Raw genomic sequence first — 15,431 nt, forward strand, 5'->3', positions numbered from 1 at the left:
AAGATGTTTCTTGTTTAAAATGGGCAGGAATTGAATAAGTTATGTAATGTTGCTTAGGTTATATTATATATAGAAATATATGTGAAGTATAATGTTTGTAAATGTGAAATTGTTGATACAGTTTTATTACTTTTGTATAAATGTAAATTTGCCTATGTCACAACTGATAATTCAATAAAGGTGTTTAAAAAAAATAATAAAATATTTTGAAATGTAAGGTTAAGAAATACTTTGCATGTTGTCTGACATTATAATTGTTTTTAAAATAAGCAACCATGACATGGCTAGCTCAAATAACATAGTTGTGTTTTTTCTAGGGGCCGCATAATGAGACACAATGTATGACAATGAGATAAAACAGGATAGCAGAGTGATTCAGAAATGTTTAAATGGTGCACAGTAGAGCTGTGACCACAGCACATTTAAATGTAGCTATATGCTTTGTTCAAACAGAGTAAATCACAGAATAATATTAGAGTTTGCAGTATCCATAATAAATGTGTCGGCAGGAGGCTGTCATTGCAGTTACAGTGCTTGATAGTATGTGACATCACTCACAGAAGTACGTGGGGTTTCCATCTGAGCGTAACATTTCATGACCTCTGTGACACTGGTACTGTGTTGACAGAGATGCCATTCAACAAATCGTGGGAATGTGTCAACCTCATCTACAGCCTTGCTGTGGTCATGAAGTACCTACCCCAGCAGGTGCTACAGAATGTGTGGCTTTACATATATTAGCTACAGGAATCGTTCAGTGATCTACTGAGGCACAGCGGGTGTATCTCAGGCTTCTGTCTTGAGAATACTCCATCCATTTCTCAATCCCATTGCTTCTACCCCACCACCTTAGGCATACATCCCTGATTTACTTACACCAGACATTTCTTTACATATATGTATCCTTGAGTTAGAAAATTATAACAGAACACAAGCATTACAGACTGTGCACAAGGTTTTACTCCAAATACCATACAGGCTCAGACTTCCATGATGGCTGCACATTGAGTAACAGCTTAATTTTAGCTCTACCAGTGTGAAAACAGAAACTCAGCAGAGAAGGCAAGTAGACTTTTGTGTTTATGGGTAAATTCCAGTAACTGTCTAGTAAGTGTACTGCATGGATGCTGTGAAAAAAGAAATACAGAGTTCCTGGAAAAAAATCAGCTACAAAACGTGAGGAAGAAACACTGACTGTGGAAAGTTCTGCAGCTGTTCATCAAAAAGCAGTGCAATCTTCAGACATGACTTCCAGTAACCTACAGTAAGATATAAGACAACTGCATACAGACCTGGTTAAAATAAATGAAACACTGATGGAGTATATCAACACAAACAACAAAAAGATGGAAAAAATGGAAGAAGCTTTAAACAGATATTCGGATGAGGTGATAAAGCTGCAGAAACCAGTGGTTGAGATAAAGAAAAGGCTGGCTGAATATGACACCGTTCAGGAAGGGATGTGTCAAAAATAGTTTAATTAGGGGGCAGAGTACATAGGGAAAACCTGAGATTTTCAGCTGTGCCAAAGAATCTGGAAGGAACAGACTACATTATAGGTCCATAGGTTCATAGGTAGGTACTAGGCTATTTGCCCTAGGACCTATATAAGCCTAGCCAAATGTACCCTGGCTTTTGCCACCCAAGAAAATTATTTTCCTGTGCCACTGTCGAGCAGAGCCACAGAAGTGATCCCCAGGGTGAATTTCCTATCTCCCATTCAATCATCAAGATTTTTCTTGAAGAGTGCTAATGAGGAGCTTTGTTTGATATAGATAGGCAGTTTGTTCCAGAGTATGGGAAGTCTCTGGGATAGGAATCTATCCCTCCAGCATGTTCTGTTTATTGTGGAGATGAGGTTTAGGTCCCTAGAGCATGTAGCTTGTAGGGATTTGGATTTCTTTAAGTGGAGAATGTCTAAAAGCTCTGGGTTTGCTATAGCTTTATGTGTTAGGCAGAGATCGCCTCTGAGTAGGCGATATGCAATGGAGTAAAGCTGCAGTTTTTTGAGATGGTCTGCATAGGGCATCTATTTGAGGCTGGTAATCCTCTTTGTGAGGTATTTCTGTGGCCTTTCTAGTTGCTGTAGATGTCTTGTGAGGTACATACCAAAAGGGGCATTGTACTCTATAATGGGTCTAATGAGTGACGAGTAGAGGGGAACAATGACCTCTTTTTTCCTGGATGAGAAACCTTTTGTGATGAGGTGTGCCACGTAGAAGGATTTCCTGACTACTGTGGCGATGTGATTATCAAAGGAGAGACTACTGTCCACCTGTGTCCCAAGGTCTCTTATCACACTTTCGGTGTTAAGTAGACTACCATCTATGTGGTAGTTCATGAGTACTGAGTTTTTACCAAAAGGGATGACAATGCAGTTTTTGGCATTGAGCTTGAGGCCATGGCTTTGACACCAGGCATCTGTCTCAGCGAGGGCCTTTTGTAGCATGTCCACATCTTTTGGAGTTGTGATTATGGCTCCTAGTTTGCAGTCATCTGCAAACTTCACTAACCAAAGACCTTCTGTGTTGGCCTGTACTTCAGAGAAGTAGATACCAAACAGGAGAGGACCCAGGATTGAACCCTGTGGTACTCCACTTGTCACTGGACTGAAGTTGGATTTGGAGTCTGCTACTTTCACAGTGTGGGTTCTGTCAGTGAGCCAGTTGGCAACCCATCTTGTGACAGGGATTTCTACCTAGTTTAGTGAGTTTATCTATAATTCCAGAGTGGGGGATGGTGTCGAAAGCCTTGGCGAGATCTAGATAGGCTGTGTGAACCACTTTACCCTCATCTGCGGCTTTGGTGACTGCTTCAAAGAAGTCTATCAGGTTTAGGAGACATGATCTGCCTTTTACAAACCCAAACTGGGTAGGGTCCTGAGTTTGGAGATTACCAGTGTCATTGTTTATAAGTTCCATGATGATACATTTCATAGCCTTGCAGGCCAGGCTCGTTAGGCTAATGGGGGCGGTAGTTTCCGGGGTCTGTGGGGGCTCCCCCTTTGTGGAGTGGGATAACTGTCACTGTGCGCCATTCAGTGGGCACATAGCCTGAGGTGAGGCTATGATGGAACATGGTACTTAGGTGGGGTGCCAGTTCATTCTGTAGTTCATATAGAACACAGCCTGGGATGTCGTCAGGTCCCATGGATGCTGTGTTCTTGGCTTTGGATAGTGTGTTTTTTACCTGTGCAGCCGTGATTACAGGAACTTTGCATTCTTCTGGTATAGAGATGGGCTCTTTAGGGGATGACAGGGGGTAAAGTTAGCACTGAACCTATCTGCCAGGATGTTGGCAATATCAGTTGGTTCTGTATATTTAGTGCCATTGTGCTGTAACTCAGAGCAGATCTGAGTGTTGCCATTGAGATTCTTGGCATAGCTGTAGAATGCTTTGTGGTTGTCTTTAGAGTCAGTGGCGATTTTGTTTTCATAACTAGCTTTGGAGGATTTTATGAGGGATCTCAGCTTTTTACTGAAACTGACCAAGGAGTTTCTCCAATCATGAGATTTTACTCTTTTATGCAACAGTTTCTTTCTTCTGTTGTAGCGTTTGTTTATGGCAGGGGACCACCAGATTGGCTTCCTTTTTCGAAGGACAGCATCTTGGTTCTGTTAGGGATTGCATGATCCATGCACTCATGTAAGTGCTTACAAAGTGCATTTGTGTAGGATTCAGCAGTCATACCTCTATTGTCCGTTAGCATGGCAGTCATGAAGTTTGCCACTTCTGTCTTAAGAAGCGTGAAGTTGGCTTTGGAGAAATTTTTTTCTGTGGTTTCCCTAATGGGGGGGTGGGGGAGGGATGTGGATGTCTAGGGTAATTAGCTTGGGGTCGGATCCGACCAATGAGGAATTGACCTCTGATGTGGAGCACCAGTCGCCCATGTTGGTAATAACCAGGTCTGGGATATTGCTGCCCCTAGTGGGGGTGTGGATAAGTTGATCCATGGCATTGGAATTTATGAATTCCAGAAAACTTTGAGCACAAGAGTTGGTACATGAGTAGTTTTCCCAGTTAATGGTAGGGTAGTTGAAATCACCCATTATTAGGGTGTTAGGTTGTACCCTAATATTTTCCAGGGTATTAAGAAATGAAGAGTGTGAATCCTGAGGCATGGTGGGGGATCTGTAGCAAGCTACAATTTGGATTGCAGTCTTGCCCAAAGTTAGTTACACTTGGATAATCTCGGATGCATTATGTTGAGCAACTAGCCTGGAGATGTGGATATCCTTAATGAATATGGACACGCCTCCACCTTTAGTGTTTTGGTCCAGGTTAGGTGGCCGAAAGGTGTGATATGAATTATAGCCTGGTAAAGCAGGGGTACTCTCTGGAGCCTTGAACCAGGGCTCTGTCACTGCACACATGTCGATGTTCTCCATTTTAAGGAGTGCCTCGAGAGAGTGCATTTTGAGTTTTAGACTTCTAGCATTGAGTATCAATACCCTCAGATTCTTCTTGCCTGTACCTGTTAGGATGGTGAATTTGTCATTTAAACCTTGCCTAAAAAAGGCACTATAGGGGTGGTTAGAGTCTTAGCCAGTATCCGGAATCCCAGGGGTGACAGATGTAGGCCATCTCTGGCAAAGCATCGTGGCTTGTTGATCATGTCATCCCAGGAAGACAGATACTGGATCCCCTTAGAATGACACCAGAAGCTTAGCCAATTGTTGAAGTCAGTCATTTTGTCCTTGTACTGTGGTATCATTCTGGGTGATGGCAGGATGCTACTCAGGGCTAGGGTCATACCTGCCTGGGCTACAAGATCAGACAACTCCTCCATGTCCCTTTTCATGTATTCCAAGGAGGTACGTCTCAGGTCATTCACACCAACATGGACAATGACAGAGTCATATTTGTACTTGTTGTGGAGTGACCTGAGAGCATGCATTATGTGGCAGATCCTGGCACCCGACAGGCAGCTGACAGTAACTTTCTCCTTGTTTAGCCTGGTGAGTGGAACATCAGTGTGCCTGACTATAGAGTCACCTATGACTAGAGTGTTGGGTACGTTGTTATGCCTTATGGGCTGTGGTTGAGTGGCACACAGAGTTTGTGGGATATGTGTCATTTGGGTTGTGTTGGGGGGGTGGAGGTTGCTTCTGTTTCTGCTTTGGAGGTCCCTGTTGCTTGGGCAGGTTTTTACTGAGAGCCTCCACAAGTGTAGGTGTGTGTTTTGTGTTTTTGTGTGTGTGTTTTGGTGGTGCAGGTTTTGAGGGACTATGTGCTAAGTGTGGTGTGGTGCAAGTGTTTCCTTTGCTTCCAGTTTGGCTATATAAGTGCATCTCTCACAGGTTGTAGTGTTGGGTGGTAGGAGGAGAGGGTGGTCTGTGTACATGAGGCAATTACTGCCTTGCCCCAAGATGCCCAGATTCATCAGGTAGACAGGAGAAAACACCGGGAGCCGACCCTTAGACATGCCTGGATAGGTGCTTATTTGTTAAGTACTAGAAACTGTTTTCCTCTAGACAGTGAGGAAAGTTGAGTGCTGTAGTAATTTGTAGCTTATTTAGTGCTTACAATAAGTTCTGAACAAGTTCTGAGCTCAAAGAAACAGACAAGTGCTGAAACAAAAAACTGGCTAGTTCTAAGAAACAAAATTAAGCTAGAAGGCTTCCCTCCAACACAGAAAGGCTTGGGGGCCTAGAAGCCTACAAATAGTCCTGGACACAGTAAATCTATATCCAGGCTAGACTACCCACAGGAAAGGCAGGAAACAAGCTTAGAATTTTTTTTTTTTTTTAGTGGAAAGAGAGAAAGGAGTAGCAGAAACTAAGCTGATTGGCCTTCTCAAATGTTCTCCCTGTACTGGGTAGAATGAGGTAATGACACTAGACTGAGAGGAGGGTCTCAGGTCAAATTTACACTAGGGGCGTGCAACTGCAAAGCCACCAACTATAAAAACACCATACCAATAGGGAGAGTGGGTGGGAAACAAACTGCAGAAAAATTTCTCACAGCAGAAAAGCAGCAGTGAACCTTTAAATGAGAGTTTTAAACAGCTAAAGGAGCCTCTAGAAAAAGAGTTTAACTGCAACAAGTTATCAGAAACAAACAACCCAACATAACAATTTTATGAAAGTACAAATAAGCAACTGGACTGGTATTCCACATAGTTGAAAACACACGTTATGTGTATGCTCCAAATCTGGCTAAGAGATAGCAACCTAGACCTTTAATAGTAAAGATGAAACCCTACCAGCAGAAGGAGTTGAGTCTGACAAAACTGTGGCAGAAGGACATAGTACTAAAAATAGGAGAGAGCAGAGTGTTTGTGGACAATAATTACTCATTGTACACCAAGCTGAAGAGGAGTACATGTATTTCACTATTAAGTGAATGTCAAGACAAGGTTTGAAATTAAAACTGCTGTACCCAACTGTCTTCAAGGTAGTCCTCCCTGGTGAGACAAATTTTCTGATGAAGTACGTGCTAAGAAGGAAATACAAAAGTTTGTCCAACAAAAAAAGTGAGCTGTGAAACAGAAGGAGATTCTGTTTCTTGTTCTGGTAGTAAAAACCACAAAGATACTGTACCTGTGAAACATTTTCCAATGTTTCAAAGGAAAATGGAGGGAAGGAAGGGAGCACAAGAGTTGACTAGAAGAATCAAGAGTACATTGGAAATGAAGCAGAGACAGGATTTGGGAGGTGGAAATGAACAGTAATAAAACCAGTAACTTAATGTGGTATTACAATGGAATAATTATATATGTGAAATATGACATAACAAGAAAATCTGGAAATATTGGACTTTTTCTAAATTTGTTGGACTTCTGGGGGACTCTAAATCATATGCTCTACTTCATGTCATTAATGTTCAGAAAAATGCTTTGAGGAGGAGAAGAGAAAGGAGAAAGTTAACTGTAAGTAAAGACAATTTTTTTCTTAACATATATATTTTTGTGGTGTATGGTTTTCTTTGCATGTTATAATGTATAGTTTTCTCAGTTATTTTGTAAGTGTAATGGGGATTGTAAACTGTTGCTGTTTTTCTTTTTTTCTTTCTCCCTGCTTCTGTCTTTCTTCTTGTTCAGTTTTAAGAAATATAGGCACTGCAATGTAAAAAAGCCTATTTAAAAGAGTATGACAAAAGAAAAAAATAATGTGCTTTTTCTCATGCTTGCATTGGGGAATGACTGGATTATGGATCTTAGATTGATTTAGTAACAAGTTTTAAGAGGAAGCCAAGTAAATGAAAAAGAATATTGAATATTATGAGGATTTTTTCTAACAAATGAATGCTTGCTTAGTAGCAGTTAAGTATCTGGTCCTCATTTCTTCATGGAAACAATTTGCTAGAGAAATTGACTGTCTGGTTCTCATGTCTTCATGGAGACAATCTGGTAAAGAGAAATTGGTTACAGTCTGGTGAAGAGTGATTGGCTGGAAGAAAAAAAGAAAAGAGAAAATGGCTAGGAACTAATGTTCTCGGAAAGCATTAAGGGGTTTTCCCAGCTGGGAGAGCTGTAAAGATAAGACAAAATGGTTAGCACTCAGTAGAAGCACAGGCTGCACCATGCATCTTAATATGGATAACCTTTCTTTAGGTTAACTCAAGTCGGTCAGTGTGGCTGTCAGTTTGGAACATTTGTTCCTATTAGGAGGGTAAAACTTCAATATTTGAAGATGTACATTGTTTTGTGTGCTAGTGTTATGTTAATAAGTTTTAGAGGGATTTGGGGGATTTGTTTGTTTCTTTGTTTAAGGGCTTTCAATAAAACAAAATGTTTTGTAAGATGTAACATACGCTTAAATGGATATGACAAGAAACAACTATATAAAAGTTTAGCCTGCCAGAGAGTGCATGCATGTAACAAAAAAGGTGGAAGTAAACATTTAACAAAATATTTTATGCATAAAAGGTGGGAATAATAACTTTTTAATAAATTATACTTTCTGTAATATCTTTAAATGTCAGTGGTCTGACAGATAAATACAAAAAAGAAAGAGTAGTGAACTATATTAAAATTGTAGACTGCAAATAACTATGTTACAAGAGACACACTTTGAAAAAAATGAACATGTGAATTTGATAAAGAAAGGTTTTCAGGATGGTTATCCAGGGGAATACCTAGGACAAAGGAAAAGTGGAGTACTTATATTAATTGCAAGAGGAGCTCCAATAGAGATAGAAGAGGATAAAAATGGTAATAATGGCATATTTGTACTGCTAAGGGGGTACTGGCAAGGGAGGAGGATTACACTGGTATGCATTTATATTCCACTTAAAACTGCTATAATGGAGCTTAAGAAAATTCTGGGTGAAATAGTCAGTTTTCAGCAAGGAATATCACTTATAGGTGGGGACTGAAATTTGATTTGCAACAGTGAAGATGTGTTTGGGGAGCCCAGAAGGGAAAGTATAAAAAAAGGAGGGTAGATGTTTGAAGAAATATATGAAAATATTTGACATGGAGGATATGAATTCCATAATAGGAGTTTAGAATGAATTTACATATTATTCCCCAAGATATAACAACTGGGCTAGGTTAGACAGAATTTACATTTCATAGGAACATTCCCATTTATAGGAACATGCTATTCGAGGCATCTACCAGAAAAAGGCTACAAGCCTGAAAACCTTGCATCATCTGGGACAAGACTGTGGATCATCAAGCAGGCCGTGGCCTGCTTCCCTTCTTGGGATTGGTGCTAACATTTTGCTTCTGGTGAGAAAAGAAGCAAAGGAGTATTGTATCCCAACAGAGTGAAGCTGTGCTGAGACCAGCATTAGTAGTACCCAGGCAGTAGCCATTCATGCAACTCCCCTCTTTTTATCATTCTTGACAAGCTAATTCTTTATTTTCAGTAAGTAATGCTTGATTTCTTCCTTACTTTAGAATATCTGTCTAAATACATCTTTAAATTTTTAGGGTCTACGTATTACTTTCCCCTCAAGTGTTTGGCAGTGCTCTGTACAGACTCAGACACTTTGAGTGACATTTTTCCTGTAAAAGGCTTCAGTACTTAATATATTGAGCTCATATCCAGGCATGTCTAAAGGTCAGTTCCCTATGCTTTTTACTGTCAACCTGGTGAACTTGGGCATCCTGAAGCAATGTAGCAACTGCCTCATGTACACAGACAACCCTCTCCTCTTACCTCCCAACACTATGACTTGTGAGAGATGCACATATATAGCCAAATTGGAAGCCAAGCACTCTCCAGCCAAGACTGGATTAGCCAGTCAAGAGGAGAAGGTTAACACCTGCACCACACCACATTCAACATATAGCCCTCCAGAACATACATCACCACAACCCTCAGATAGTAACACAAAACACACACCTACGTTTGAGGAGGCTGTCAATAAAAATCTGCCCAACAACAGAGACCTCTGAGGCAGAAATGCAAACAACCACCACATCCCAGCACAAACCATGAAACACATAGCTCACATAAACAGTGTGCCACTCAACCAAAGCCCATAAGGCAAAACAACTTACCCAATACACTAGTCATAGGTGACTCAATAGTAAGACACACGGATGTCCCATTCACTAGTTGAATAAGGAGAAAGTTATGGTCAGCTGCCTGTCAGGTGCCAGGATCCACCACATAACGCACACACTTAGTTCACTCCACAACAGGTACAAATATGATTCTGTCATTTTCCATGTTGGTGTGAATGACCTGAGACGTACCTCCCTGGACTACATGAAAAGAGACATAGAGGAGCTCAGGCAGGTATGATCCTAGCACTGTGTAGCATCCTACCATCACCCAGAATGATACCATAGTACAAGCAGAAAATGATTGACTTCAACAATTGGCTAAGTTTTTGGTGTCATTCTAAGGGGATCCAGTATCTGTCTGCCTGGGATGACATGATTGACAGACCTCGAAGCTTCACCAGAGATGACCTGCACCTATCACCTCAGAGATTCTGGATACTGGCCAAGGCTCTTGCCACCCATATAGTGCCTTTTTTTAGGCAATGTCCTGAAGTCAAAATTACCACCATAACAGCTACAAGCAAACAAAATTTGAGGGTAATGCTACTCAAAGCTAGAAGTCTAAATCTCAAAATGCACTCGCTCGAAGCACTCCTTAAAATGGAAAACATTGACATCTGTGCAGTGACCGAGACTTGGTTCAAGGCACCGGAGAGCACCACAGCACTACCAGGCTATAATTCATACCACACTTTTCAGCCCCTAAACCTGGACCAAAGCACTAAAGGTGGTGGTGTCTCCATATTCATAAAGGATATGCACACCTCCAGACTAGTACCCCCAACATGACACATCAGAGATACTTCAGGTACAACTCACAGAGGGTAAAACTGCAATCCAGGTTGTAGCCTGCTATAGATCTCCCACTCCACATTCCTAAACACACTGGAAAATATTAGGGTACAACCCAATACCCTTATACTGGGAGACTTTAACTACCCCTCCATTAACTGGGAAAATTACTCATGTACCAACACACTTGCTCAACGTTTTCTGGAATTCATTAATTCCAATGCCCTGGACCAACTCATTCTTACCCCCACCAGGTGTAGAAACATCCTTGACCTGGTCATTACTAAAATGGGTGAACATTGCTCTACACCAGTAATCAACTCCTCCCTGGTCAGATCTGACCACAAGCTAATCACCATGGATATCCACATCCCACTCTCACCCCCCCCAAAGGAAACCACTGTAAAAAACTTCTCCAAAGCCAATTTTGGACTTCTAAAAACAGAGGTGACTAACTTCACGACACCCATGCAAATGGAAAATAGCTGCATGACTGAATCATAACCAATGCACTGTATGAGCACATACACAAGTGCATGGAATGGGACATACCAAACAGAACCAAGATGCTCTCCTCCAAAAAAGGGGAAGCCAATCTGGTGATCCCCCACCATAAACAAACTCTACAACAGAAGGAAAAAACTGTTGCAGAAAAGGGTGAATTCCCAAGACTGGAAAAACTCCATCATCAAATTCTCTAAAACTAGGTACAAAAGCAAACTTGCTGCAGATTCTAAAGACAACCACAAGGTATTCTATAGTTATGTCAAGAATCTACATGGCAATACTCAGATCTGCTCTGAGTTACAGCACAATGCCAATACATATACAGAACCAACTAATATTGCAAACATATTGGCCAACAGGTTCAGTGCGAACTTTACCCCCCTTTCACCCCTTAAAGGGCCTATCACAATATCTGAAGAATGCCAATTCCCCATTATCACGGCTACATGGGTAAAAACCACACTGTCCAAAGCCAAGAATACAGCTTCCATGGGACCTGATAATATCCCTGGCTGTATTCTACATGAATTGCAAAGTGAACTGGCACCACACCTGAGTACCCTGTTCAATCACAGCCTCATCTCAGGCTTTGTACCTAGTGAATGGTGCACTGCTATGGCCATCCCACTCCACAGAGGGAGAGTGACTACAAATCCTGGGAACTACCGCCCATTAGCCTGACGAGTCTGATATGTAAGGCTATGGAGCACATCATCATGGACCTTATAAATAAGGGCATAGGGATCTCCAAACTCTGGACCCCACACAGTTTGGATTTGTGAAAGGTAGATCATGGCTGCTCAACCTAATAGACTTCTTCGAGTCTGTCACCAGAGCTGTGGATGAGGGCAAGGTAGTTCACACAGCCTATCTAGATCTTGCCAAGGCCTTCGACACCATCCCTCACTCAGAAATCATAGATAGACTCACTAAACTAGGCATAAACCACTATGTCATAAGATGGGTTACCAACTGGCTCACTGATAGAACCCACACTGAAAGCAGCAGACACTAAATCAGACTTCCAACCAGTTACAAGTGGTGTCCCACAGGGATCGGTCCTAGGTCCTCTTCTGTTTGGCATCTACTTCTCTGAAGTTCAAACCAAAACAAAGGGACTCTGGCTGACCAAGTTCACAGATGACTGCAAACTGGGAGCCATTATTGATTCTCCAACTGATGTAGACATTCTACAAAAAGGCCTCACTGACACCAATGACTGGTGCCAGAACCATGGCCTTAAGCTCAATGCCAAAAATTGCATTGTCATTCGCTTTGGGAAAAATTCGGTGTCCATGAACTACTACATAGGCTAAACACAGAAGATGTCATAAGAGACCTGGGGACACAGGTTGACAGCAACCTCTCCTTTGATAACCACATTGCCACTGTAGTCAGAAAGTCCTTCTATGTGGCACATCTCATTACAAAAGGTGCCTCATCCAGGAAGAAAGAGATCATAATCCCTCTCTACTCATCCCTCATTAGACCTATTATAGAATGCAATGCCTCATTTGATATGTACCTCATTAGACACTTAAAACAACTGGAAAGGTCACAAAAATACCTCACTAAGAGGCTCTTAGGCCTTAGACACATTCCCTATACCAACAGACTCAAAAAACTCTAGCTATACTCTGTCTGTTTTCGCCTACTTAGAGGTGATCTCTGTTTGACCTACAAAGCCATGTCTGACCCAGAGTTGCTAGATATGCGACACCTAAAAAAATCCCAATCCCTCCATGCCACATGCTCCAGTGACCTAAACCTCATTACCACAATAAACAGAACATGCTGGAGGGACAGGTTCCTAATCCAGAGACTTCCCATACTCTGGAATAAACTTCCCATTCACATCAAGCAGAGTACTTCACTGGCCCTCTTTAAGAGAAATCTTGATGAGTGGATGGGCAATAGGAAGTTCATCCCAGGGATCACTTCAGTGGCTTTCCTTGACATGGGCACTGGGAACTAACTTTGTGCAGCATGATGCCAGGGAATCTTCTTGGGTTAGGCTTATATGGGATGCAAGGCCATTAGCCTAGTACACACCTATGAACCTGTGAACATGTGCATTTCATTGAAGGTCTTGATACACACCCAATAACAATTTCAGATCATGTGCCAATAATAACCAAAATAAAAATACAAGGCAATGAAATAAAACTGAGACACTGGCACTTTCAAACCTATCTGTTGAAAAGACAGGAATTTAAGGAGTGGGTAGTGGGCATTATTCAGGAGCTATTCGAGAGGATAGAAATTTCTTCCAAATATATAACTAGGGAGTGGAATAAAAATAAGGTGGAAATAAAAGAAAGGGAGCTATGGTTAAGAAATAACAAAAATTATTTAGAGGGACTGACAAATATTAAAGCATTGCAGAATAAGGGGAATCTCACAGAACAAGAAGAGGATCAACTGTAGAATGTTAAGCAGAAAATAAGGGATAACCTTGATAATATGCACAAGTTCAGAAAGACTGTTATTAAGCAACTATTTGATAATAACACTAGACCACAAAAACTTTTAGCATAATGACTCAGGCAACAGAAAGTGGAAAGGGCTGTTGCCAAGATTAAGGAGCCTATAACAAGGAAGGTAACAAGAGATCCTGTAGAGTATTAGAAATATTTTGGAAATTCTATGAAAGTCTGTATAAAACATAAAAATATGGAAATCAAGAAAAGATCCAAATGTAAATGGTTATGGAAGAATTAAATATGCCAAGGTTAGAGGTAGATGAGGCTCAGTTACTAATGGTTAGGATAGAAGGACATGAGATAAAAATTGTGATGTATAACCAATGTACAGGAATACCGCCGGAATAGATCCTGTGAGAGTTTGGAAGCTAGGAGGGAAAAAAACTAAGAAATATCTGGAAGGCTTTGTTTAACAGTATTTTAAGAGGAAGAGAAGTACCAACATCCTGGAAGAAAGGAGTGGTAGCTGTAATACCTAAACAGGGTAAAGATCCATCAGATCCAGCTTCATACAGGCCCATTTCAATACTAATAAATGAATACACCAACAAACGTTCAGCGATCAAAAGCCTTTACTTTACACGTATAACATCCAGTACCTCAACCATTCACCTTCAGTGAATACATAAACTTCAGTCAGGCTCACAATTTATACCCAGTGAAACCTCCCAATTACACATTAATTAATTGTCTTAAAGTGCACTTTGCAATAAATATTTTATCTAAATTTTATACGTAATAAATTAATTTAAATAAATAACACCAAAACATGCACTAATTGTAATCATTCAAGAAGAAAAACAGAACATGTCCCTAATATGCTAACAATTTTTTAAACATGTATTTAGCTTAAATTAAGCTGAAGATTAAGGCCCCTAGGATGAAGTGTCCTAAAAATCAAAATCATTTTACTCTCTAACTTGTTTAATCTCTTCCTAAAATCCTTACCCTCTGCTCAATGTTGTTTGGGCTAAAACACTAAAAAAGAAAGATTAATCAGAACTCAAATATGCAGAGTTAGTGTTCACTCACAGGACTCTTCCTGTTATTTTTTTGTATGTCACTCAGATGTTCTAATCTTCTAACTTTAACTGCCCTTTTGGTCGATCCTCTGTACCACCTAACATCATTACATCCACACCCCACAATATAGATCACCCCACATGAGCTACAATTAAATCTTCCTCTTTATACAAACCTACGCCCATTAATAGAAGTGCCAGAAATATTCCTATTTCTACTGCACACTTTAAAATAACCACATGCAAATGATCCAACCAAGCCCTGAGGTACATTAGACAATGTAACGTTAAATAATTCTTTTAAATTTAAATATCTCCCATGAGAAAAAGTAACACATTTTGGGTATAGATGTCCCACAGTCTCATCCATACAAGTAATACTCCAAAAGCGCAAAATCAACTTTTTCATTATCTCAGAGAAGGGAGAATAGTTTGCCACAAAATATAAAGCTTTCCCACTGGCCATTTGTCCTTCATCATTCCTTCTTTCCTTACTTCCTCTCTCAGCCATTCTTTTCCTTAGCCCCTTCTATTTTCCTGAACATTATCCAAGGCAAGATTTAATATTTCCTCATCATAACCCCTCTTCCTCAATCTATTCATAAATTTCAATAAATATTTGTCCCTAAAATTCCCTTCAGAAGTATTTCGGGAAATACGTCTGAACTCCCCATATGGGAGTGATTTCAATAAGTGGGTGAGGATCCATACCATAAGGGCCACCCATCGCCGTCCCTTTCTTTTGAAGGACAACCTCATTACTGAATTTAAAATAATCATGAGTCAGACAAAACTCCAACAGTCTGGCAACAAATGCAGTACGAAGACCCTCACCCATAGTATTCCAAATTGCCTCCAGACCCCATCTCAGTTACTGACAATTAATTAAAGTCTAATTGTGGGTTTTCACTGGGTATAAATTGTGAGCTTGATTAAAGTTTATGCATCTACTGAAGGTGAATGGCTGAGGTACTGGATGTTACACTTGTAAAGTAAAGGCTTCTGATCGCTGAATATTCGTTGGTGTATTTATTTAGTTTGTCATTATTTGGCACTGCATTTTGTATTACCATTTCAATGCTAAACCATATTATAAAGTGTTCATGTATATAATGGCTAAAAGAATGGCAACAGTAATGCCAAACTTAATAGATATGGATCAAT

General features: G+C 40.5%; 1 protein-coding gene across 1 annotated transcript in view; it reads left to right on the top strand.

The window, feature by feature from the left end:
- Nucleotides 1-15,431, top strand: part of ZDHHC2 (zinc finger DHHC-type palmitoyltransferase 2) — a 1,463,314-nt gene that overhangs the window by 724,050 nt on the left and 723,833 nt on the right. The window contains 1 exon segment of the mRNA XM_044062506.1: nucleotides 6,492-6,502. Coding sequence (XP_043918441.1) covers nucleotides 6,492-6,502 — 11 coding nt within the window.

The sequence above is a fragment of the Protopterus annectens genome, chromosome 2.part1, assembly GCF_019279795.1.
Source record: "Protopterus annectens isolate FY-2018-M chromosome 2.part1, PAN1.0, whole genome shotgun sequence".
NCBI classification, from domain to species: domain Eukaryota; kingdom Metazoa; phylum Chordata; order Ceratodontiformes; family Protopteridae; genus Protopterus; species Protopterus annectens.